This window comes from Myxocyprinus asiaticus, chromosome 37 (assembly GCF_019703515.2).
Source record: "Myxocyprinus asiaticus isolate MX2 ecotype Aquarium Trade chromosome 37, UBuf_Myxa_2, whole genome shotgun sequence".
Taxonomy (NCBI): Eukaryota; Metazoa; Chordata; class Actinopteri; order Cypriniformes; family Catostomidae; genus Myxocyprinus; species Myxocyprinus asiaticus.
In genome coordinates, this window is record NC_059380.1 from 28,137,862 (window position 1) to 28,165,054 (window position 27,193).

The 27,193-nt window shown below is 38.0% G+C and overlaps 1 protein-coding gene across 2 annotated transcripts in view; it reads right to left on the reverse strand.

Moving 5' to 3' along the window:
• The window catches only part of phactr3b (phosphatase and actin regulator 3b), a 99,025-nt gene extending 72,271 nt beyond the window's left edge, over positions 1-26,754 (reverse strand). Inside the window, exons 1-3 of one of the 2 annotated variants that reach the window (XM_051676579.1) lie at positions 26,701-26,754; positions 25,987-26,023; positions 24,687-24,805 (exon numbers count right to left, since the gene is read on the reverse strand). In XM_051676579.1, the coding sequence (XP_051532539.1) occupies positions 24,687-24,805; positions 25,987-25,997 (130 nt within the window). In that variant the 5' untranslated portion in view covers positions 25,998-26,023; positions 26,701-26,754. Of the gene's footprint in view, positions 1-11,114; positions 11,148-24,686; positions 24,806-25,986; positions 26,024-26,700 lie in introns of those variants that run through there. The other variant, XM_051676580.1, reaches the window with a different exon arrangement.
• Positions 26,755-27,193: the final 439 nt, after the last annotated feature.

The window sequence follows — 27,193 nt, forward strand, 5'->3', positions numbered from 1 at the left end:
GCACTTCTCTAGAGTAGCGCGAAGTGTCCTTATCTAAGGATGAAACTGTACTCTGGCACGGGGACGCTCTTCCCTCGAGCGGGCACGCTTAATACAGCCAGATTATAACGTGATGGCTCGCGACTTATTGAATCATAATATATGTATCACTGTGCATTTCTTATCGTGAAGAAAACTGGCAATACGCAGCTTTAATATAAAAAGAGAGTTTGTTTTTTTTGTGAGTTAAAGATGGACTGAAGTGAACAGAAAGGTGAGAGAGGTACACTTTTAAAGATTTTCCCATCAAAAAACAGTAAAGAACTGGCAGCAGGATTGCCAGCAAGTTACTGTAAAATTAACGGTGTTTTTCTGTTGCTGAAATTATCAGCTAGATACTGTTTTTACAGCTACAGCTTACAATTGTAATTTAGCAGCATACAGCTGTCAAATTACATACTAACTACTGTTTCCAGCAAAATTCCCAGCATGCACTGCGGCATGAAGAAATTACTTAGATTTTTTACTATTTACTGATTTATTTTGACTGTTTTTGTTGCAGTCTAAGTTACTTGTATTTTAAAGGTGCAGTATGTAAGATTCAGAAACCCTTGTTATTAGTGACACCTGTGGCCGTTAAGTGAACTGCAGCCAGCTACCTGTTGCTCGTGCTCGTGCACACACTTCATATGGACGCGAGCGAGCATCGGCAAAAAACAATGTTATAACGTACAAAGAGACAACGTGATTCACCGGCATCATGCTGACAGTTGAGGTAGCATAATTAAAATTACACAGTTATGATTGTTTTACTACAAACTTTGACACTGTATATTATATTTGACTCTCCAGTGCTGGAACAGGGCTAAAACAAAGTGTGGATATAGGTCTGGCTATGCGAGACTGTAGTTTGAAGTAATCACTCTTCTTTGCATGATACATTGACTGCATTTATACGATAGCCTATGTCGGCATTAGCTAGCTAGCCAGATTTATCAATAGCTGTTTGCTAAATTTGGTGGATGATGACAGTAGCTGTTTATAAAATAGAATGTACGTTATAAATATGTTGACAAAATTCAGTATTGATGTGATTCCATCAAAACTCTTATTTTTATATATCGATGCGCTATGGTTTTATAATAATAGAATGTATATATTTTCTGTATAACCAAGTTACCTTACACTAATGAATTCATTGTCTAGCATTCATTTCATGTGTTATTGTAGTTTAGCTAAAATTACACAAATCAATCCTTATGGCACTATATTTCACATGCTTTGCAGTTATGTAATTCCTGTCCAATAAGAAGAACGCCAACGAAGCTCCCTCCTGGAATCAAATGCCCTGCCGATGTTCACTCTAGTTTTCGCTCAACCATGATCACGTTCCTGCTTAGCCAGATTGGATTCAGTAGATACGTTTTTTTTTGGTTTTTGGTTTTGTGGCTTACTCAGAGTTTGTGTAGGAGTTGGTGTTGTGCTGGGAGCCGGTCCTTTGCTGGATTCCACCTCTAAGATAACGTTACCTAGTGTTGCAGACTGTCTGTTGACGTGGGAAGAGAAGCTATTACTGAGGCAATGCTCTCGGGAGCGTGCATAAATGTCACATCCTTTGGATTTTCCTGGCAAAAGCGACCCGCTCCCTTTGCATGAAAATCAGTCTACAGGCTTTAATGGGCAACCTAGGAAGTCCGGGAAGGGCTCATTTTTTAAGTTGCGTTACAAGCCATTCACACATTGGCAAATGTGTACATGAAAATTGTTACATATTGCACCTTTAATGTTCAGCTTTTACTTTTTTATGTAGAAGTATGTTTGTTAATTGTCACCATTGTTGCGTCTTGTATGCCGAGAGTTGATTTTTGTGTGTGTCTTTTTAACAACTCGAGTTAGGCTGTGAGTTCATCAAAAACATCAAACACTCAATTTGCTGATATCAGTTTGCTGAAATATCCTTTACTGTTTTTGCATTTATGTTTTTATGTGTAATGCATCACTATTGCCACATATAGTGCCATTTGCAGGGTAGAATCAGACATTCAGTCTGACCTTAAGTTTTGTCTTCCAAGTAACACAGTGCAGCAACTTGTGGTTTACTTAAACACAAATTGACTGGCTGGAAGAACATAATATAATAATAAAGAAGGTCCAAGATGCCAGCTCAAGAACACTAATCACCATAATGGTGACTTCAAACAAAACTCAACTATTGATAACAAAACAACAACACTAAACTAAGACTTCTATTAAGTTTTTTTTTTACATTTTTTGTAACCCCAATGCATCGCCAAAGCATACATACTTATTCAAGCAAGGCGTATGGGTATTTCATAATTATAACCCATAATGCAGTGCTATACTGTTATTTTACTGTGTACAGGTTTTTCTTTTTTCCATAAAAAATATGCTGTTCAATCCTGGCAACATTTTACATTTAGTATGTGCATTGCTTCAGTGGTTGATTTCTACTTTTTTAATTTGACTTCTCATTAGACAGACAAGTGAAGGCTGATGTGAGATGATAAAGAACAGAGTTGGTCAGAAACATCATGGGGTTTTTAAATATATATGTTTCAAAATTTTCATATATGTGTAGAATTTTCATGGGGTGTTTTAAAATATATGTTTCAAAACGTCACTAGCTTTCACCAAGATGATATCATGATTTTGAATGTTCATTTTCCCCGAACGCCTTGCAAACAACAGCTTTTTACCATAAAATTTGTCACTTCACAGTGAGCCTGCTCTTGATCTCCCAGAATGCAACATTTTTAACAGCAAACTATTGTATTTAAGAATCACAGTAGATTGCTATAGGAATTTGGCCATAAATTTACAGCAATTTTTTACAGTAGTCTTCGCCCCATTATACACTGCAACAAAATACATTTTTGATTTGTTTTTGTTTTGGCTTGTTTTCCAATATAAATATCTAAAACTCCTTTAAAACAACGTACATTTTCTTTAGCAGCTATACTGCAGAAGAAAAAATTGTTATCTGAGATGTTGAATATAATATAAAAAATACAAATATTTTAAAATATCTAAAAATACTTTTAAAAAAGATGCATTCACCTGAGACGCAGCATATAAGATATTTAGACTTTCTTTTAGAGAATAGATCTTGAATATAAGTATATTCTGTCTTTACTGCACTCGCAGAAGCATAACCAAGTGAAAAAACACACTTATATACAAAATACACTTATATTTAAGATACATTCTCTTAAAGCAAATCTAAATATTTTATATGTTTCTTCTCAACTAAATGTATCTTGTTTTAAGGATTTTTAGACCATTTTAAATGGAAAACAAGACAAAAACACTTGATAACAATAGGATTTTTTGCAGTGAATTTCTTTACTGAATTAAACTTAATAAAAATATATATTTTTTTCCCTTTAATTCAGTGAATGTCATTTAGAGGTATTTTTAAAAGATGATTTTGTCCTCTATTGTTAGTAAGCATGTTTAATACAACCTTTTAAGTCGGGGCACAAGCTAAATAATAGGTTAAGAGCTAATTATTAATCATTGCAATAATCGCCAAATAGCCAAATAATCGTTAGATTAATCGATTATCAAAATTATCATTAGTTGCAGCCCTATATGAATACATACATGAGGCAATGGATACAGAAGCCTTCATGAGGATATGATTAATGTAGTAAAATTAAATATGGTAATATGTGCATTCCTCTTGTTTAAGGTTGGGAGTCAAGAACTGATTTTTATTTAGAACCTTTCCATTTCATTAGAAAGCGCTAGAACCAAATCATTTTCATTGTTATGTTAATGGTTCTTAAAGGAATAGTTCACCCAAAAATGAATTCACTTACCCTGATGCCATCCCAGATGTACAGTATATGACTATCTTTCTTCAGCAGAACACAAATAAAGATTTTTATAAGAAGACAGAGCTCTGTCCTTATAATGCAAGTAAACGGGTGCCAGCAATTTGACAGTCCAAAAGTCACATTTAGGCAGCATAAAAGTAATCCATGGAACTCCAGTCGATCAATGAATGTCTTCTGAAGCAAATTGATACATTTGTGTAAAAAAATAAATTGATAATTAACTTTTAAAAAGCGCTTCTTGCCAGCAGTTGATGCATCATGTAGCTGTTGCATGACGTAAGTGTGTCTGCGAGTTCATGCGAGAATTCGGAAGCGGCGCTTATTTACAACAGAAGAACGAACGTCACGCGAGAGTTCGGCCATTTCAAACAGTATCAGAGCCCTGGACAGTAGCGGTGATTTAAAGTTAAAAACTTTTTAATTATCAACTTGTTTCTTACATAAACCTATCGATTCGCTTCAGAAGACATTCATTGCTCGACTGGAGTCGTGTGGATTAATTTTATGCTGCCTAAAGGTGACTTTTGGACCGTCAAAGTGCTGGCACACATTTACTCAAATTATGACGACCTGACAGAGCTCTATCTTCTTCTAAAAATCTTTATTTGTGTTCTGCTGAAGAGAGACAGTCATACACATCTGGGATGGCATTAGGGTCAATAATGAGATCATTTTCATTTTTGGGTGAACTATCCCTTAAAATATCTGCATTTTAGTGGCAAAGGTGGTTAATCAGTGCTGTCAGGAAGCCATTTTCCTGCAGTTTTAGAGTAATTTGTCACATCGCATTTACAGGTGATTGGCTTAAAACGTTCTGTGTCCAGAACTCAGTGCCCATGTGTAAAGATGGCCGCATGCAAATTGTCTCTTGACTTTTCCACTTAACCACATGTCATTACTTTTGTAATGTCCCATTCGAAATGGATAATATCAGTGGAATTACTGGCAGTTTGTTCAAATGACAACATGTTTAAGAAGTTAAAGAAATGTTGCTGTAATAAATGATACTTAGATAAAAAACTATAGTCTTTTTTTAATGTGTTACATTATAATACATAAATAAATTACATTATAAAAACATACTATAAGTTTTAGGACTCAAAACTTCCTCTCCAGTCCAAAAAGAGCATTTATTGTTTCCACTCACGCAAAAAAACGACTCATTTTGAAATCGGCTGCATTGTGATGTCACAGTGCAGTGTCATTTAAATATACCCACCAAAGATGCAAGCTCATGTGAAGAAATTTCATACAACTCACAAAAGCTGACAAAAGATTACAAAAGCAAATCACTTCTACCAAGGGGAGCCTACAAGGTTAGCAAAACAATTAATAATGTGACAGTCCCATAGACATTCTATGGCCGGTACACTGGCGAAGAGACCAGAGGACATTTTTTTAGTAATGGATGTCTATTGAGGAGATGCTTGAGTGTGCTGAATAAACTGCTTTGTGAGGAAACAGCTCATGACTTAATGAACTGACCACCTGTCCGCTAATTGCCAACATGTTTTACACTAAACAATCCTTTTGGATTGAACTATGTGTGGAGTTTATGACAAAAACAAATTGCTGTTTTGCTACAAGTAGGTGTCAGTTTACGACTCTCCCCATTCATTTGTAAGGTATCCGCAAACGGTGACTTACTGTCGTAACACTCTAGTTGACTGTTACGCTCTTTCCAATGTTAAAAACGCTAAGGCTGTTATCCTCATAGAAGGATATTTCATAGTATATTTCTGTAACACATCAATGGAAAGGAGGAGGCGAGAACCGGCTTGACAATATAAATAATACTTAATGAGAAACTGAACCAAAAAGACGAACACACACAGGTGTCGGACAGCTGTCCGTAACTCTCTCTCTGTCGCACTGCCGTCTCCAGTCGGCCCTTATCCCTCTCGGGCTAATCAGCCTGATTAGGGGCCGGGTGTGTAGAATCATAACCCGGCCCCGCCATCCGGCCCTGCCACATTCCTCCCCCATTCTCTCAGGCCGGGGAGCCCCCGGCATGACGTACATCCCCCCTTCCCGTCTGCCAGCAGGTCATCCCCGTCTACCTGGATCAGGGAAGGGGACAAGGGGAGAAAAAAATAAATAAATGTGGCACCTACACGCAGTATCGGCGATCATTCCAAATTAACAAAAATATTTAAAAAGAGAGGGAAAAGGCCAACACGGAGCAGCAGCAGGAGAGAGAGAGGAGAGAAAAAAAAAATTTACTTGCTGGTTCTCCGATACGCCGTAGCCTGGTCCTCAGCCACACCTCCACCCTCTGGTGGATGACAGCCGTGTCTCCCCGGGCGGATCGGAGGCAGTCCTCCGGCCCCTGGCGGATGGAACACCCCGCTGCATTTTCAGTGGATGGAAGGGGTCTCCCCCACCCCTGACAGTGGTTCTCCAGCTCCAGGCGGTCGGCCAGGAGCCCCTCCCCGCTCGCGGTCGGTGGTCTCAGACCCCGCCGTGTTTCAGCGGCTGGTAGGGGTCTCCTCCGCCCCTGGCAGCAGCCCTGACCGCTCCAGGCGATCGGTTAGGAGCCCCTCCTCCCCTCATGGTCGGCGGCCGTTCCTCCGCTTTCAGGTGGCCAGGCTCCTCCGTCCCCCGGCGGATGGCTGTGGCTGCTCCATTGGGGTGGATGGTAGTGGCGAGGACTCTACTACGGCACATCCCTCCTCCTTCCTGGATTTCAGCACCAGTGTAACACATCAATGGAAAGGAGGTGGCGAGAACCAGCTTGACAATATAAATAATATTTAATGAGAAACTGAACCAAAAAGACGAACACACACAGGTGTCAGACAGCTGTCCGTAACTCTCTCTCTGTCGCACTGCTGTCTCCAGTCGGCCCTTATCCCTCTCGGGCTAATCAGCCTGATTAGGGGCCGGGTGTGTAGAATCACAACCCGGCCCTGCCCTCCGCCCTGCTGCAACTTCAGATTTAATAGAAGATCTCTGACCGTAGTTCAAGCTTGGAGAACTCTGAGCTACGACTTTGCATGACAAGAGGACGTGTGACCTATAGAAGATCGAAATGTCACACACTGACCTCTTGGCTCAATTCAAAGGATACATATTTCAAAGCTGTGTGTTTTTATTGTTACTGGAAAGTGAGTAGACTGTATATTTTATCATTTTTAATATAATATTATTTGTTAAGTGTTTTTTACTAAAACCAGAAGTTCTCCACAAGATATCATCTAGCCTACTGATCCTTTTCGTTGTCAAAAAAAAAAAAGCATGCTCAAAGCCAAGTATAACCACCACCAGGACGTACCATATTTTGGCAGAATTTAATGTTGACTCATACTGTATTTAAGCAGTGATACAGCCGAGGGGGATTGCCTCCCTCAGTCGACCAGCAAAACAATCGAAGGGGACTCCCCACTCTGCGAACATCCCGTATTTCCAAGAATGGGTATTTATGCGGCCGAACAATAGAGGGGAACACCACATTCGCAGTTTGTGTTAGTCTGGACTAGCAAGTAATTGGGAGCAACAGTGTAATGACTTTGTTCAGTTTTCAATTGTTATTTCATTCAAACAACAGTAGTATTTTGAATGCATGCCTCGCAAAAATTGGGACAAAAAGCAATAAATAATTGCCTGGAGTGCTTTCAGGGGATTTTGTAAATCGCTTGCACATTTTCATGCTTTGACATGACCCCTTTAATATAATTAAGGAATCTGAATTTTTAAGTGGAATTGGAATGGGAACCAGATTCATTAAATTCTTTAAGATTCCCATCCCTACACTTGTACCATTAAAGGCTGGGTTTCCCGAAGCACTAAGCAGAACATTAGTAGCACTTAAGTACTTAATCTATATGGTGTGTTTCCCAAAAGCATTCTTATCTAAGTAGTACGTAAAAACATTTGTAATTTACAAGATCTTTGAACTGCTCTCAAGTCCATTAAGTGAACTTAAATGTAACTTTCTCACGTCTTCTACAGTTTATCAGAGCCAAAGGGACATTTAATAAACGGAGTGACTATTTGCACCCCGGTGTAATCTGCTACATAGTGCAGCTATTTGCACCTCAATAGTCTGGTAAAACCACAGGAATATACGACAAACTTAACAATAAATGTCGCTGTATTGGGGTGGGGTGTTAAGACTGTGTGAATGTGTAGAGTCGTCCTAGCGCCCCGGTTTGATTCCATCTTTTGTCCCACTCTTTTTCCCATCCGATTTCCTTTTTCCACTCTTAATATTTCCTTTAATACTACTTAAAATAACAGATAAAAATGAATATAAATGTTGATTTCATTGCAGTGCTTTGGTCACGATGAATGTCGGGGAGAGAGGGTCTGTCGATCACACTCGTTCCCGTGGCTCGGCATCGCTTGTGTGTAGATTGCATTACTGTATTACTATAGTAATTTTGTAGTAACCATGTTTTTTGGCAGAAACCATAGTTTTAATGCAATTAACCATGGTGTTACATGGTGGTTACTATAAAAGTACAACAAAATTCCATGGTTAAACTGTGGTTACTATAGTAAAGCCAAGGTTATTTTTTCTAAGGTAAGGTTAGGTTTATGGGTTAGAGGTTATACACTGCAGTGATGCCCATATACTGTATGTTAGTTTTTAAAAAATGGGTGCAAACAGTATCTGAATCTTTTTGCACCAGGGATGGGGTGCAAATAATATCTGCCATTATTTGCACTGGGGTGTAAATAGCATTTACCATTATTTGCACCAGTGGGCAAATAGCATCTGCCTTTAATAAATTATATGAATATATTTTGATAATTGGAAAGCCATTGTACACTATTTCAAAGGATACATTTTTTTTGAAAAAATTGCATTGATATCAATAGGTAGTCTCAGCAGTCTGCACATGCAGTCTAAATTAGGTCTAAGATACAGTAGGTTTAAATGTACACATCACATAATACAGTAGCCTGTAACATTTTATTGCCCTTTTTTTATTATCACATAATGGCAATGGAAAAATTATGTGTTCTTATTAAACAGATTTTTTTTAAAAGACATATAGTATATGAGTAATCGGTTGTGTTTCCAGCCAAAGAAACAAAACTTTAGGCTACCTGAGAGCTACTCATTATGACACACATCGCGTACATTCACGTTACATGCATTTCTTGCATCAAGTTGAGCATCAATATTTCTTAAACCCGTCTTACCAAAGCCATCGTTATTTCTTTAATTAAATTCGGTAATAGTTAAAAAAATTCTGTGCCTCGACAAGGTTACAAACAACTTCCATGTTTGTTAGTATTTCCACATTATTTTCATGTTAAGAAGACAAACTCCTGGACATATTAGCCAAAGTTTCAGCACCATTGGACTGGACAGCTCCCGTAATGAAGCACTTAAGTTCTACTTTATAACGAGCGATCTATGTGCTGGTTTGGGAAACAGGCATTACTCCATCTTAAAATAATGAGTGATTTTAGTTAAGATAATCGTAAAAGATCAGGCCCACATGGAATCTGTGCCTGCAGAACACTGTACATAGCTCTGCAGACTGAGAGTTTGAAAAGCTGTCCTTCACAAGGTTCCACATATACTTGCACCTTTAGTAGCACCAAACAAAACTGCAAAAATTATGAATGTTTTCAAACAGGTATCCCTGAACACTCCCCATGTCTCCCCTGGTTGAACAAACAGATTGACCGTTCAAAAGCGCCATAGAACTACAGTGACCCTGTTTACATGCACAAGAAATGATTTATTAAATGTTTTTTTGCAGAAAGAGTAGTAGTTATAGTAGAAAATATTTCATAAAACAAATTATTTACACACTTTACACCTTTCATTATTAGCATAATATTGATTATGCTCTCAGCTGCCAATAAGAGTGTAGTATTCTCAACTTTGCGCAACATTACATGTAACAAGTTTCCAACAAATTAGTGCCAAAAATGCAGAAAAAAGGCCTTTAAATTCCTTTTGGGCCTGCAGATGAGCAATACAATTTAAGAAATTGTATTTTATGAATATCAGCCTTTTTTCTTTTTCTTCTAACTTTTAAACTATATGTTAATCTATGTTAATGTGAGGTCTGGACTGATTGCATAAATGAAATTGAGCTGACATGTCTTCAAGAGGTCTGTAACAGCTCTGACAGACGAGTCATGCTGCGGTGGGTTTCGCCCTCAACCACAAGTCTACTGCACTACAGGCAACACAACAGGAGTGCGGTTAGTCTCTTTGAAGATTTCTCTCCCTGCATGCTGTAAATTAATCACTGCTCTGAATAAATCATACAGGCTAAATATAGATGATTGATTAATAAAACATGAATATAAATTATTCAAACTGCGTGGGGGTTGGGAAGGGGGTCTTAATGTAACAGCCCTAAAATTGGTCTTAGTCTTAACCATTGAAAATAATGGAGAATCATGGGTAAAAGTTTGTGAGTCTTTAATGTAGGAGCAGAACTGATCCAATGATTCCTGTAGATTGGGGAGGTGGTTAATCCAGCTCATGAAACCCTGGAGCGACACTGACTGATCTGCAGAGCTTCTAACTGATCTGTGGCCAGTTCCCCCTCCCCAAACGTTAATCAATAAAAGACTTCACATGTGGTTAAACAAGTCTAAAATCAGTATGAAAGGAAAATTGTCAAGCAGAATTTTATGTTTTCTAAAAAAAAAAAAAAAAAGAAAGAAAGAAAGAAAGAAAATGTGAGTAATGTTTGCCCATGCAAAACTCACTTCCACAATGGTAGGGTGTTGTGGCTGGTTGCCAGGGAGTTGCTATCTGGTTGCTAAAGTGTTTTGAGTGTTTTTGGTGCATTGCTGTGTGGTTGCTAGTGTGTTCTGCATGGTTGCTAGGGTGTTCTTGGTGATTGATGGGTGGTTGTTTATGGGCCCATGTCTCTATGATGCAAAAGTTGCCACCACAGTGCAAGGGTGTTGTGAGTGGTTGCCAGGGCATTGCTATGCAGCAGCCAAGGTCTTCTTAGTGGTTTCCAGGGCTTGCAAGGTGGTTGTTAGGGTGTTCTGGGTGGTTGCTAGGTAGTTGCTTACTGGCTCAAGTCAAAAGGGCTCACTCAAAAGTCCCTGTGATATTCTGGTCTCTAGATATGGCTTGGGTCCTACCTTGAATAAAAGTTCAAGTGTTTTCATAAATCATAAGTCTGATTGCTTAAGAAGGTAATATTACACGTCTCCTCAACAACAAATGATAACTTGGGGTATCATTCATGCCCGTAGCTCAAACAGCCTAGGACTATTACACACCAAGGTTAAAGTTAAAGAAGTAGATTACCCAAAAACTGAAAATTGTCATCATTTACTCACCCTAATGTCGCTCCAAACCCATATGACTTTCTTCTGTGGAACACAAAAGATACATTTGACAGGGTTCACATGCCATTCTGATTCCGATCAGTCAAGCTCGAAAAATAAAAAAGTAACACCATTAAAACCACAGTGAATGTAATCAAAGAAACTCAGAATATAGCCTAGTGCATGAGTCGTTTCGAAAAGTCATATGGGTTTGGAGCGACATAAGGCTCAGTAAATAACAGAATTCCGAATTTTTATTTTGGGTTGAACTATTCCTTTAAGGTTAGGGGTTTGTTCAAATCCCTAAGCCTAAATAAAAGCAATAGTATAGTGATTATTTTCTTATCAAACACCACTAACTATAATCCTTTTTTAAAGAGGGTTTATGCCTAGATATGTACTAGCTATAATTACTTATACAGAATATCATTAGTATATTACACTACCCAGATCCATTATGTGAATGTCAGTGGAAATTACGGCCCATGGTCTGTATGAAGTGTTGCTGTAGCAACCTGAAAAAACAGGGTATGAATCACCCTCTACATCCAGTCCAGTGAAGAGGACAGAGGTACAACTTTGTAAGACTCTTCAGTGGCTTGTTGCTACCCACCACAGAGAGGACGAAGGGCTCTTAATGCTCAAATATATAGATACATGTGATGAATATTAAGAGAGCATGTGACTAACAGGTCAGTAGTTAGTTAGTGTGGGCTACATTTGTGCAGATAGACTTCCTCTTCATTCCCACATCAGGGAAAAACACAGTCTGCAATGTTCAACCATTCTGTAATGCATCTTTTTCTGTTTGGACCACAGTATGCAAATGTTGTCCAATAATCTCTCCAGCTGCCCTAAACATTAGAAACATACCTACACTTGAAGAGGTAGGAAGGCATCACAGTGGGTTGTAAAGGGTTTAAATTTATTTTATACTTTGTTGCAAAAACTACAACTAAAATTATTTTGAAATTGTATTTTAGTTTCCGTTTTTTCAGTTATGTCAGTTTATGTTAGGTGTTTTCTTTTTTTTCAGCAAATGAAAAACAAAATCATTACGTTTTTCTTAATGATAATAATAATCATTCTAATTTGCGTGAATTTTTTGGGATTGCGCAACATGCTTAAGTCTTAATCTGGTTGGGTTTTGAAGATAGCATACATGTGTCCTTTACTGCCTGTGATGTAATACAATCCTGTGCATGCATGTCGGTGGTTGGTGAAAACAATAAAATAAATCAAAATTAAAATAAGCATTGCTGTAAATATTTGCTTGATAATATCCAACACTGTGTCCTAACCAGGCACGATGCAACAAGTTTCTAGCGACAAGCAATTTGTCTGTCCACATTGAATGCGAAACTGCATTCACTGCATAATTATACCCAATCAAAACATTTGATGTGTAATGTACAGTTATAAGGAAGTGGATTTTGAATCAATGAGATTTCACTACCCAGTCCAACACTATAGAAAAAAACAAAAATGTCCTGTTGCTTGTTGCACTTAAGGCTGATTAGGACATAAACTCTGATTTACATGAAATTGATACCTTTTATTGCTGGTTTGGTCACTGTATCGTGTCGCAACTAGCCTCAGATGGCCACTTTCTGTTCACTGACCTTCTGATGCATAATGCAGACAAAACTGAAAAACATTTTATTGATCTAGTAAACTGTAATCTGATTTGCTTGACATCAGTGAACATAACTATATATTCTACTTTGTTTTTCTTATTTATAGCTGTGAAATAGTTTTGTAACCATACGCAAAGTCTCTTCACATTTTCTAAAATTTTTCTGTGTATTTCCTGCACAATCGTTCTCGAAGTCTGTTGCACCATTATTTCAATTAATCTTTCACATGCCAGCCTTTTGTTGTGGTGGTGCCACACTGCCCAGTCAGTCAATGACTCCACAGGCTGTGGTTTGCAATTATTTTTTCAGCCAACCTGTGAATATCAAAATCAGTGAAGGCTGGATCTATGGTTCTGGTTTTGGGAGTGCCTTAATGCCTTTCTACCTCTACATACAGCCTCTGAAGGCAGTATTTTTAGCTATAAGACACAGCCTTGATTGGTCCCTTTTACTCGTCAGTGGCACTACTCTTCCTGTCTAAGTGTACGGTTCTTGGCCAGAATAAGCTGCAATATGGACCAGACCTTTTACCGTTTTTAGTCAAAGGTCTGGCAACACGAGATTATGTCTTGCCAGTTTGTAAAGCTCACTTGAATTTGTTCTAGATCATTAGACTTGATGTTACGGTGCCCTGGAAGCTGGTCTCACACCAGTTTCCTTAAGAAGTACCTTCATACAAAATGCTGCCTGTAAAGTCATTGACTGACAGGGCAATGAGGCAGTAAGGCAACTGCCATTGGTTTTGAACACAGTCTATGTCTGCTGCACAGCTGATGCTCTGCTAGTTAAGAAATCTCCACTCGAGTCATGTCCTCCTTTTAGCATCCTCCTCTCTTCCTCCCTGTATCTGTTTATCTCTATTTCTGAATGAGGGCTTTGGCTCTGTTTCTCAAGAGCAGGCTCAAGAGCCGACATCAAAGCTGCAGTGGGTGTGCTGCAAGGATGAAAGGGTTCGTTCCCACCAGCGAAACCGTAGAGAAAGGCCTGGCCAATGGCAATCGCTGCCATGTCCCATCATGTTATGCAGCATGCAGTCAGTCTTTAGAACTGCATTGATGTTTTATGAATTGATGGGTCTTTTTAGGGGAGGTATCTCCTCACATTTTAACAACATCTGCAAACCACAGACTGTCCAACACTTCTGATTTCACATGGAACTTGCCGTTACATCGTGTCCTAACCAGACGTGATGTGATAAGATTCCAGGGACAAGTCATTTGTCTGTACACACTGAACTTGAAACTGCCAAAGCCAGTCAGAACATATTGATGTTTAATGTGCATATATGAGGAACAGGATTTTTGACCAAAGCAGAAATAGAAACCAAACGATCGGCAGAATGTCCTGTCGCTCATTGCTTGTCTAGGTATCGTGGCTAGTTAGAGCAAAAACTCCTCTACATTGCGAGAAAAATCACTCACATATGCAAACCAAATTTCGCGCTATGTGACTAAAATGTGTATTTTATTAGCCACTGGTGAGTAAATATTCAGATTTAACTTGTGTTGTGGCAAAGAAGAACTTGAGCGCCGCAATCCTTTTAGCCTACTGAATAAGAAGCTGGCCATTAAGGCCTTGTTCAGACTGCCACTAAAAATCTGATTTTTTGCATATCCAGATTGTATCCAGATGAGTTTTTGATAGTCTAGACAGCAAAAAAAAACCACATGAAATCTGATTTTTTAGAATCTGATTCAAACCACATCGGGAGGTGCTTTCAAATGCAATTGAAATCTGATTTTTTCAGATGCATCTCAGTCCGGATGGTCTGGCTGCTCAAATCGGATTTCAAATGGTCTTTTGCATCACTCTTAACGAGACACACAACGATGACGTAAAAAATCGGTGACTGCAGCACAGAGCATCACAATATTTACCAGTCTCCTCCATCGCTGAGTTTTTCTTGTGCGACGGAGGAGTTCTGCACCGTGACTGGACAGGGCGCTTATTTGGAGGGCGAGATGATGCACCTCCATTTTTCCCGCATCTGTTTTGAAAGCATCGTCACGTGGGTACACCTACGTTGTTACCAAAGCAACCCATGCAGATAGGTTGGTTATGTCTGAACGCGCAAATCTGATTTGATCACTTGCAATGAATAGTGCGGACAGTCTGCCTGAAAAGTTCTGATTTGAGAAAAAATCTGATTTGCCTGCAGTCTGAACATAGCCTAAGAATCTGGATTCAGCCTCATCTTTTACAGCACGTTGTGTCTCGTGAGTGTGTGCCCTGAAGGAAATTGACCTTATTTGGCTGCAGTGGGTCCAGATCTGTCATGATCGTGCTGTCACCATCGCTTTAGTTCAGCCGTGAAATGGCATTGACATTGCATTTAACCACGTCAACTCTGACTTTGGTTAACTTTTCTTAGGACTGTTTTCACAACATTCTCCATTTTAAAGCGTGTCTACAGACCAGTAATGTGCCTTTTGGACTTCTGTTAGAAGGTAAAAGTGTTGCAAAACTCGAGAGCTTGTAGATTTGAATCTGAGAACGTGTACAATAAATATTTGTACAAGCATGTCAATACACATTATACAAGTAAAAGTTTCCTTTTGGCTCGTTCCGTGTATTTTGTATCATGTCTCTTTTAAAATCCTTTCTGTTATTTACAGTCAGTTGGTGATCAAAAAGATAAAAAGAAACATTATTTCTCATCATACATTGCACGGATGAGGGAAAAACAACCATGCAACTTCTCTCTCATTAATGCGCTGCGCTCATTAAACCATAAACGCTTGTGGAACTGTTGGATCTCTTAAAGAGACAGTACTAATTAAGTTCTTGTTATACGTGTCAGTGTAAACTCAATGTAAAATGCACAAGGGCATATAAGCAAATGTGTTACAAAATGTAGTAATGCAGTAAGTGTAATACATGTGTAAATACATAAATATTTAAAAGGCACAATCATACATTGTGAAATATTTTAACTTCAGAAAAACTGTAAATATGAAAGAATTTACCAAATAGGCTTGTGCTGCATCTATGCAAGGGTTTAGTAATTTTTTTATTATTTTTTCATAGTAGTTTTGATATAGTAGCATTTAAATTATTATTTTTATAATATAATTATTAATTCTATTTTCAGTAGGTTCCAACCTTGTGAATTTTGTTTTCAAATTTGTCTGAAATTTCAAACAGTGAGAACAGCTTGTATCATTATTAAAAATGCAATTTCATGACACCATATAAATTGATAGAATGGGAAATTTGTACACAAGCTAAAATGTGATTGAAAGAATGAGAAGCAAAATATGAAAATAAAATGTACAATCTCACATACTACTGTATATTGCGTGAAATCATATATTGTATATGAAAACTGTGTGTTGTGTTTGGTTGGGATACACTGCTATGTAATGACCACAAAGACAGAGGGTGCATTCAAAATTGCATGAAAGCACAAAACTGCTTATTGCTTCTCAAACAAGGTACATGCAAAATGATGTTGAAAAGTGTCTCAGCCATCCAGAGGTCATTAAAAGGGTAGCTGGCTGCCTACCCACTATCTGTAAATGATAGTTTATTGATAAATGACAGTATTTTAGCTAGGTAACAGTCACATCCAACCAGATGCATAAATGCTGTATTATAAAACCTGGTACATTTTGCTGCTTATTTTGGTCAAAAACCACCTACTTAGATAACAAAGAAATTGGTTCTCATTCACTAATTATGGGTTTTGCATACTTATATGTACAGGAAAAGATGCGTACACACATGAATTTGTTTTTACTTTCGTTCTAATGTTAATGAATCCGGATTACTCTAAATGAAGGAGTACATGCCCGAAGTTAGTAATTTGCACAAAACATGCCCAAACCATTTCAATATAAGGGCTTTCAGTAGCAAATGTGTAGAGAAAATGCAGCCAAAGCAAAACGCATCACTCTATAAAACTGGGCAGAACAACATTATAATTTAGAATGACTGTAGATGTTGAATGAACTGAAGGTGTGCTTGGAGCACTGCTTGTGCAGGAGCATTTTTCTGTGCCTCATCATCCACTGGTTCAGACTGTGCATGTGGTCCATAAGGCAGTGCTCGAAGTGGAAATTAAAAAAAAGCACTTACATTAATTCTTCTGATAAAACTGTTGTATTATTTGAGCTGTAAAGTTGTTTAAATCATAGTTTTTACAGTCATTTTAGGGTTTACGACATTATGTCATCATGGCAACGAAGTTGTGAAATTGGACATAGCTTCACACAGAAAAGGTTTTCAAGTGATTTTATCACACTATGGGCCCTATTATAAGAGTGCTAAGCGCAACGCTATGCAATATGTCATACACATAAAGTCAGGGCATGGCCATGATGTTTTGGTGCATGCACTAAGTATGCACTAAGTCTAGGTGCAAATAGGTTTGGCGAAAATGTGCGTGCAAAGCGCTAATGGATTGGGTCAAGTGCAATTTAACTCTGAGGATCTTTGCAAGTTATTGCACCGTCAGTGTCCTAAAATATAGTCCATTCACTGTCAAACACCAGCGATATAAACAAAGACAGCACATAAGAATTTGGTAGTGTAAATGGGCTGTATGCAATGAATTGAAGAATAGAAATATGGACTTACGTTCTTTTGAGCATTAAACGCGCCCTTGTTAATTGTCAGGCATATTTCTATGACAGTAACAAGCTCCTTTTATACGCATGGAATATATGATTCTCGATATGACTGTCATGATGTAGGCTCCGTTACATTATAACGAATGTAAGTATTACTAATAATTTAGATTTACGGACACACAAATCATGGCTAGTATTAACAGTGTTTGTATCGACCTTCCAGATTAAGCTGTTTTTTTTTGTTTTTTTTTTTGCTCGTTCTTCACTTCTACCAGTCAATTAAAAAAATTGAACTAATTTATTGAAACACGAAAAATGTAGACCAAAAATAATTCTAAATTCAAATTACATTTCAAACTAAACGAAAATATAATTAAAATAACCAAATGTTAAAAAAAAATCATAACCACCTGCCGAATCCAAACATTTTACCCTCTCCAACTTCCTCACTTTTGCAGTGACTTAAAAATCACTTTACGACAACAGATCGAAAATACTAATGTGTATTCATAAATATAATAATAATAATAATAATAATAATAACTGAAAAATAAACCATGACCTCAGAAATATCACATTTTTGTTTCATAAAACAGCTACAATATTGATTTTCAGGGACACAATTTTATGTTCCACTAAATTTTCAGAGTTTGGACATGAACCCATTAACATACAATACACCCACAGTTTGCGTGCATACAACCACAGATAGCGCAAACGCTCCCACCACGCTCAATTGTACTTTGCATTGGCATGAAAATTGCCCTTAGAATTAGCGTTCACATGAAAATTTGATAAGGCGTTGCGCTGCGCGTTGAGCTGCGCGTTGAGCTGCGCTTCGAGCGGTCACAAAAATTGAGCTTTGAGTCTTGTGGTTGTATTTGAAAACAGTGAGTATTTTAACATTAATAGATTGGCCTCGTTCACTTCTATTGAAAGTGCCTCACAGTAACCCTGATTTTTTTAATTTATGAAATGAAAAGAGGGACAAGTCGAATTATTATAGTAATAAATATTATGCCACAAATGCTGTCGATTGAACCTAACTTGTCTTAAATATGAATATTTCTTTAATTCCCACTGTTATCAAATATCCCTTTTTATATTACCAAATTGCATTAGGTTTATTGGTATTACATAAGCCACCCTGCTCTCTTTATATCAATACAGAATCACTCCTTGAAAAAAAAGAAAAAAAGAACGTCAGTCCACCACTAACTCTATTAGACCAATTTGTTTGGGAAAGTTTTTAACAGACGTTCTTCAGCGAGCTCAGTTAAGTACAGTAATTATGTCAACACATATTATATAATTGGTGCATAACAGGAACAGCATCAAGTGATCAGTTCTAAATCCAAGGAGAAATGTTCACCAGCTGTCTGTGTACAAACAAAGAGCTTTTAACACATTTCAATCATTAATTCCACATTAGCCTTTCAGGCGAGGGAGTTTCCACTAATAAATACTGCAGTCTGCTAAATCCAAAAATTATATACACTAACAGAAGCGATAGTGAAGTAAATTACAATAACGCTTTACTCATTACACACACTTTATATTACAAAAGGCCTTTTGGCTATTACATATGTTATTCACACCTATAAGAGACAATAAATATTGAAACTACAAATATCATAGAAAAGTACTGCGTCACACAATTTTTTTTTCACTACCACCACAATGCTACCAACTTTGAAGTTGCGTTAATTTCGGTCTGTTGTCCGAAAAGAATTTCGACTGTTTTTAATATACACATTTAAATATCATAACAAACTTCCGTCAAAATGAAGTGTTAAAATTGTACATTTTTTTGTACAACAAAATTTTAATTAAACTTAAAATATTTAGGTTTTTTTTTATTTTATTTTGTGAAAGATTACTCAATGTAATTTTATGGAATATTGTTATGAAATTTAAATGTGTAAAAAATAGTGTAATTTGTAAATTGTTTTAGGTTAAACATTAGTAATTATGAGGGTATTATGCTATAAATGTGGTTTATGAGGACACCCCTTGTGTCCTCGTAATTCAAACAGCTTAAAAAACATCCTAAACAATGTTTTTTTGTTGTTGTTGTTTTTTTATGTAAAAATTACAAAAGGTTTCTATGAGGGTTAGGTTTAGGGGTAGGGTTACACCGTGTCCTAACCAGACGTGCTGCGATGCCACAACGCAAGGTATCTTCTCCATGTTAATCAGAGTTTTTGTCCTAACCAGCCGCGACACATGACAAGAGACAGTGACAGGGACAGGGCTCTCTATTTTTGGAATGGTTTCTATTTCTGCGACGTCGCGCCAGGCAACGCAGTCAACAAATAGGTCTAAAATTATTCTTATTGCAGTTTATTAATGCCGGAATCTCATTAGCCGGTTCAGAACAATTTGACTTTGGCTGAGGGTGTCACACACCTACCGAATGTTGTGCTTGAGGTCTCGTTCTCTTTAGCCGGAGCTCTGTCACACATGCACACACACCGGTTCAGAATAGTAACGGGAAGACATCCAGGTGAAAATATATGCTACCAATCAGGATGTGCTACCAATGCTATATTTGCATAGTTTTAGGGTTGAGGTTAGGGTTTGGGGTAGGGTTAGGGCTTAGAACAGCCTCACACCATATCACACTTTCTGATAGTTATGCTGGTACATCCTGATAGGTATTTTCTGCCTGACAAGATGTGCTACCTAGGTTTTTAACACATTTCATGCTGTTGTAGTACATTCCGACAGGTTCTCCCGTGCCTCCCGACATGTGCTACTCATGTTTTAACTTTACAAATCACTGTTTTTACTGCTGGTAGCACATCCTGAGCAGATCACCGGCTCATTCCAACTTTCCGCTTCCCTGTTATGTGGAGATTGGCGAAATAACAGGAGTACTGCGTGAACATAAACAATCTTAACAGACTGAAGAAGGATGCGATTCATAAAGTAACTTTGCCCTGTGCATGTGTATGATTGTGTATTTATACCCTTGGGGCTTGCCATAGAAAGCGTTACGAAGCTTCAGTGAGAAAATTAGTTGTGTTAAATAAACACACTGTTCTGTCTGTGATTGCTCTTATTTCTACATTTTATTGTCAATAATCCTCATTTTAGTGTATGAATATCGCGGTGTTGCATCGCGTCTGGTGCAGACAGGCAGATAGCTTGTCGCTGGAATCTTATCATGTTGCGTCTGGTTAGGACGAAGTGTTAAGGGATAGAATATATTGTTTGTACAGTATAAAAACCATTATGTCTGAGTACCAACGTGTGTGTGTGTGTGTGTGTGTGTGTGTGTGTGTGTGTGTACAGGTTTAACTAATTATTCTGGCCCTAAGTAGTTTATGTTTTTGGTTCATACTAAACATTTAATTGTTTTAAAATGTAAATATGTATGCATAAAGAATGAAGCTATGTCTAAATTTAAAAACATTTGTACTTTTAAACCAAAGAAAATCAAATAAATGTACATAAACATTCACTCAAAAACATTATTTTAAGATAAACTGTGGATTTCAAGATTTTTCAGTTTCAAAACAAATTTCCATCAAACTGAATTGAGTAAAAAAAACTTTAACAAAATTAAGTAAAAAAAACAAATCTTATATTTTAAGTTTTACTAATGTAATTTTGTTAAAGATCACACAATTTAATTTGAAATTTGTTATGAAACTGAAATGCATAAATCTTAAAAATAGTCCTGAGTAGCCTGACAGGAACAATTCTGAGCATCTTTCTCACACTGTATGAAAATATTTAAATTCAGGGATATTTTGCGTCCCGGAAAGGAATTTAAGGTTTCCAGGACGGACGGCCAAAAACCGGGACGATCCTGGAAAATCCTGGACGGGTGGCAACCCTTGTCTTACTCAGTGGCTAACATGGTTACGGCCTTGGTTACTTCTCGTTAAAAGCTCCAGTCACTAATTTGTCTTTGTGAAATTAATTTTAAGATTGGAACTGATCTTTGTGATAGACCAGACCTGTCTATGTGATGGACAGTGAATTGTGTTTGTACTGTTTAATTTAGCCATTAAAAACACCTCATTGCAAGTTGAAATGATGACAACCCATCCTTTCTTCATTTGTCCTTCTAGCAGCAGGATGAATCACAAAGTACTGCATATTACTCAGTGCAACTAAAGGGCAGTCAAAGACAGTAAAGCACAGCTGTAATTAGTGGAGTGTGCTGCTGGGCAAAGACAGAGGAGGCTACGTCTCCTTTTGCTAAAAATGAAAATTAAAGCATCAATTATTCACCCTCATGTTGTTTTAAACCCATATGCTGTTATATCTTAGTGGAACACAAATGGAGAATATTGAAAAATATTTATACAGCTCATTTCCATAAAAGTACAGTTCATAGTGACCATGTCTGTCAAGCTCCAAAAAGTGTAAAAATACCAAAGAGCCCTAAAAATAGTCGAAGTGTGCTGTGAGCTGTATTTCAAGTCTTCTAAAGCTAAGCAATAGCTTTAAGTGAGACAGAGTGCGACTAAAGTAGCTAATCTCCCCCTCTTCCAAAGCAAGTTAAAAAATGTCTCTAATGTGTTTTGTACCCGAAAGTGACGCACCAGTTTGAATATGCGGAATGTAGAAGGAAATTTGAGGTCTTTGCCAGAGGGGAAGATTTTCAGTGAATAACAACTTACATTTACTGCCTGACCTCATGAAAATTACGTGACTGTGGCAACATTTTTGCAAAATGATATTATATGCTTCCTTACATGTATCGTTGCAGTTCTGAGGTGAAATGTCCACTGTGTGGCACTAAAAGCTAGTTAAAATTTTGCCCAAACTGATGAGGTTTTTTTGTTTGTTTTTTGTTTTTTGGTCAATGCTCTGTTGTGTTTTAAATCAACAAAACCTACCTCTCTACCTTCAACCTTAAACCTAACCGATAATGTCATAAAAAGCAAGTGTGAGAAGAAAAATGCAATTGTTGAAGCAAACACGTCATTTTGTGGTGCTTCTATGAAACTTTCGGCTCACGTTACCCCTGACACACACTTCAGAACTTTGCATTGCAACTCCAATGCTCTTTCAAGTGAGCTACCACCTAATTTGATCACCCTTGAATAAGCTTGTGAATGTAGTTTATGTAATGCAAACATTAAAATGTATCACCTTACAAGTCATGCACAATAATAAGTGTTCAGATGTCATAAGATACCATTGTGTGAGGAACAGCGTGAGAAGAAGTGTAAGTGTTTATGAACAGATAATCTGCAGGTTTACCGGTGATTTGGGTGAAAGGCAATTAAAGTCATTGTTGTCGTAGCGCCCCTATAGTTAATCTCACCAGGAAACTGCCACATTCAGCCTGGTCTCATGAAATTTTCGTGAGCATGACAACATTTTTTGCAATCCAAAATTTACGTGCTGTTTATCACGTTTGGCTGCAGCTTACCTTACCTTATCAATGCCTAAATCTAACCATTAGAGTTTTAAAATTCATCAGTGAAATGAAAAAGCACATTTTCTGAAGCAAGCACATAATTTGTTACCATTTCTATGACTCTGTAATGTTACGTGTCAGCTTGAGTCCATGACTGGTTTTGTACCGCGATCCTGTCCAACGCCCTATCAGGTGAGCTAACGCGCAAGCTATTCATGTTGAAATAAGTTTATATATGTAGGTGAGTCTATAATACAAGCATTAAAATGTATTGTTTTTCAAAAGATGTGTTTGAGTAAAAGTGTGTCGATATCATAAAATAGAAGGGTCTGAGTAATAGAGAGAAAAATAAGTATTTATAAAGCCATAATCAGCCATTAAAGTCATGATTTGAGTGAAAGTGAATAAAACACACAGTTGTTGTAGCGCCTTTAGTGTTCATTTCACCTGGAAACTGCAGGGAATTGTAACTGGAGACACTTTAACAAGTTTTGCAAAAATGTATATAGAGTAATGTTTTCAATATGAGACCAGGTTGGAGCCATGTAAAAATAATTTTGCAAAAATGCTGGTATAGTAACGTGATGAGACCTGGTTGTAAATTTAGGCCTGTTCCCCACACAAAGCTATTGTAGCTGTTAAAGAATAGTTCACCCATAAATAAAAATTATCTCATCATTTACTCACCCACATGCCATCCTAGATGTATAAGATTTTCTTTCTTCTGCAGAACACAAATGATGATTTTTAGTAGAATATTTCAGCTCTGTACTTCCATACAATGCAAGTAAATGGTGACCAGAACTTTGAAGCTCCAAAAAGCACATAAAGGCAGCACTGAAGTAATCCATATGACTCCAGTGGTTAAATCCATGTCTTCAGAAGCGATATGATAGGTGTGGGTGATAAACAGATCAATATTTATATCCTTTTTTACAATAAATCTCCACTTCCACATTCTTCTTCTTTTGTTTTTTGTCGATTCGCATTCTTCGTGCATATTGCTATGCCCTTCTTACCGGGGCTGGTCAAAGGTGGAGATTTATAGTAAAAAAATTACTTAAATATTTATCTGTTTCTCACCCACACCTATTACATTGCTTCTGACAACATGGATATAACCACTGGAGACGTATGGATTGATTTTATGCTGCCTTTATGTGCTTTTTGAAACTCCAAAGTTCTGGCCAACATTCACTTGCATTGTGAGGACCTACAGAGCTGAGATATTCTTCTAAAAACCTTTATTTGTGTTCTACTGAAAAAAGAAATTTATACATATCTGGGATGGCATGAGGGTGAGTCAATGATGAGAGAATTTATATTTCTTTAAGTTTCAGAACACTTGGAACATAGCCATATGTACTACATGTATGGTGCTTTTAGGTCCTTTTTTGAGCTTGACAGACGTGGCAGCTACTGTCATTTCATGGAAAAGAGCTGCATAAAAAGATTCTTCATATTTCTGTATTCCACTGAAAAAATAAAGACATACAGGTTTGTAATGGCATGAGGGTGAATAAATGGTGACAGAATTTGCATTTTGGGTGAACTGTTCCTTGTGTCAGACTAACGAATGTAACCAATCATGTTGGGCAGGTGGATAGCTGAATTTCAGAAGGTGCGACCCAAAGCGTCCATCAGTCATGGGGAAGCCCAGCACGTCACAGCAACATCAGCACCAGCACAACATATTTTGCATTGCAAAAGGATGAACACAGTATGTTATTGATGCAGTTCATCTTCATGATTCATCAGCATCATCAGCCACTGAATTGGCAATGTGCAATCTGGAATATGTCTATCTTGACATCTTACAGTATCTGTTTCAACAACATTATTATATTATTTTCAAGAAATCAGCGGCTGTTCCAAATGTAACTCTGCCGCAGTCTCTCCTCAAACGCCCATATGAGTTAAACTAGGACTTATAGACAGACATTGCAATCTCAGCTGTAGTATTTTCTCATAAATAGTGAAATAACATTCTCACCTGTGCTGTTCATATAAACGACACGAGTGTCGGTAAGGATGCTCGGGTCACTTTGAGATCTTCCTCTCTGCACAACGCAATCCTCTAATTCATCTGATGTGGCCATGGAGATCAGCAAACTGAAGAAAAAATATCGAACAGCCAATTTGCGTGTGGGAATATAAGCAGCGAGCGTACAGAAGCGTTTGGATGGAATTCACTTTGACAGCTACAGCAGCAGCACTGGAGGAGGAGAACCAGAGTGCGCGTGCATGTGTGCGTGTGATGATGATGATGATGATGATGATGGGTAGCCCACTGAGGTACAGAAAGGGGGAAGACTAGAATGTCTTATTGATGTGCTTTTCAAACGTTTAATTAAACGTCTCATTGGTTAACGGTGGTATTAAATAGCCTATGTTGTGTGGAAGAACATCAATGTTTTCGTTCGTATCTGTGTGTTTTAGCGATGTGATAACTCTTATAAACATGAAATAATGTGTTATAGCATTATTCGTGCTTTTATATGCGGTGGCTTTACAGCGCTCGGCGTTTGTCATAGGAACTAAAGAATCATTTGCCTGTGCTGCCCTCTAGCGGGCATACTACGACAGTACAGCCATTCAAAAGAGTGTAGCTTTAGGCATTGCTCCAAAAAGGGGCGGGAGCTCCAAACCGCCATTTAAGATATAGCCTAACCCTTACTTAACCCTTTCCCTGAAGTAATGCCCCCTTTTGGAGTTTTTTTTAACCCTTTTTTTATTTTATTTTTTATTTTTTGAGTAACACCGCCCTCTTTTGGAGATTCCTCCCACATTTGGAGGTCTCATGCCTGCAGCTATACCTTATTGGGGTCACTTGATAAAGTGTAAAGAGAAATGTTTTAAGCATGCACCTATCTATCTATCCATCCATCCATCACACTCTACTCATCCCTTAACACCTTATCAACCAGATGGAACACCCTAGAAACCGCAGAGCAAGACTCATATTTCAGCACCAGAAAATTGTAGATACATGGGGTTGGCTTCTTTTTACTCGGGCCAGCACGCAGCCCATACAATGACACTCTAGGTCTTGGAACTGCCTAGTCAAACCCTAGCAACCAGATGAAATACCCTTGCAACCATATAGCAACACTCGTATCTCAACATCACAATATCTTAGAGACATGGGGTTGGGTTCTTTTCACTAAGGCCACCATGTCATTCCGTAACATGCTGACAACCACCTAGTCATGCCCTAGCAACCAATCATCAACAGTATCTGTCTTAAAGGAATAGTTCACCCAAAAATGAAAATTATCTCATCATTTACTCACCCTCGTGCCATCCTTGGTGTGTATGACTTTCTTTCTTCTGTAGAACACAAAGATTTTAAGCAGATTATTTCAGCTCTGTAGGTCCATACAATGCAAGTGTATGGTGACCACAACTTTCAAGTTACAAAAAGCACATAAAGGCAGCATAAAAATAATCTATAAGACTCTAGTGGTTTAATCCATGACCTCTGAAGCGATCAAATTAATTTTGGGTGAGAATGTATGCTGCTTTTTCACTATAAATCTTTGATATCAGTCTCCATGGCGATAATTATTTCAATTCCACTTCCTAGTGCCATTTAGCGCTCTGCCAGAGCCTTTCTAGCAAGGTGCATCTAAAGCTTAGCATAAAATAGCATAACGCAGTGGTCCCATAGACATTCTATGGCGGTACACTTGCGAGGAGACCAGAGGGCATTTTATTATTAATGATGTCTATGGAGGAAATGCTTGAGTGTGCTGAATAAACTGCTTTTGTGAGGACAGCTCAACACGTAAGCAATTGACCACCTGTCCGCTAATCTTCAATATGCTTTTCACTAATCAATCCTTTTGATGTTAACTATGTCTGGAGATTACTACGATAAAATTGCTATTTTACGGCTCTCTCCATGCATTTGCATGGTATCCGCTAACGGTGACTTGTCGAGCTCCAAACCTCTGCTCCAAACCAAGGAGCTCTAAAATACCAGGCATTGTGATTGACTCTTTTACCTGTAAGGCGGGACTTCCTGATTAAGTCACCTTTTAGATGCAGACATCGCCTGTCAATCAACACGAGAACGCGCATGCGCATTAGCTATACAAGCCAGAAACACTGGGCTTTTTTGTGTAATATGAGGTAAAGACGCATCATTTATGATACCAGTTTCAGTTTCCTCCATTCAAGTAGATAGGAGCTGCACTGGCATGACTGGAAATAGCCTCCCGAGAGCGTTCCAGAGATGGCAGGCAGTGGGCTGACCATGGAGCTATAAAATATCTAGAGAGAGCTATCCGTTAGCATCCCCATTCATCTCATATGACTGTGCTCAGCTAGCGCAGGGTTCCGAGAAAGCGAGCGAAATGGAGGCTGTAATCTTTGCTCATGGGCGCTCAGTGTCACGTGATAGGAATAGATAGGGGAAAATACAAATCAATTTCACGCTTTTAAGAGCCCTTCAAAAACAATCCGTCACCGGATGACGATGTGCTACAATGTAATAAT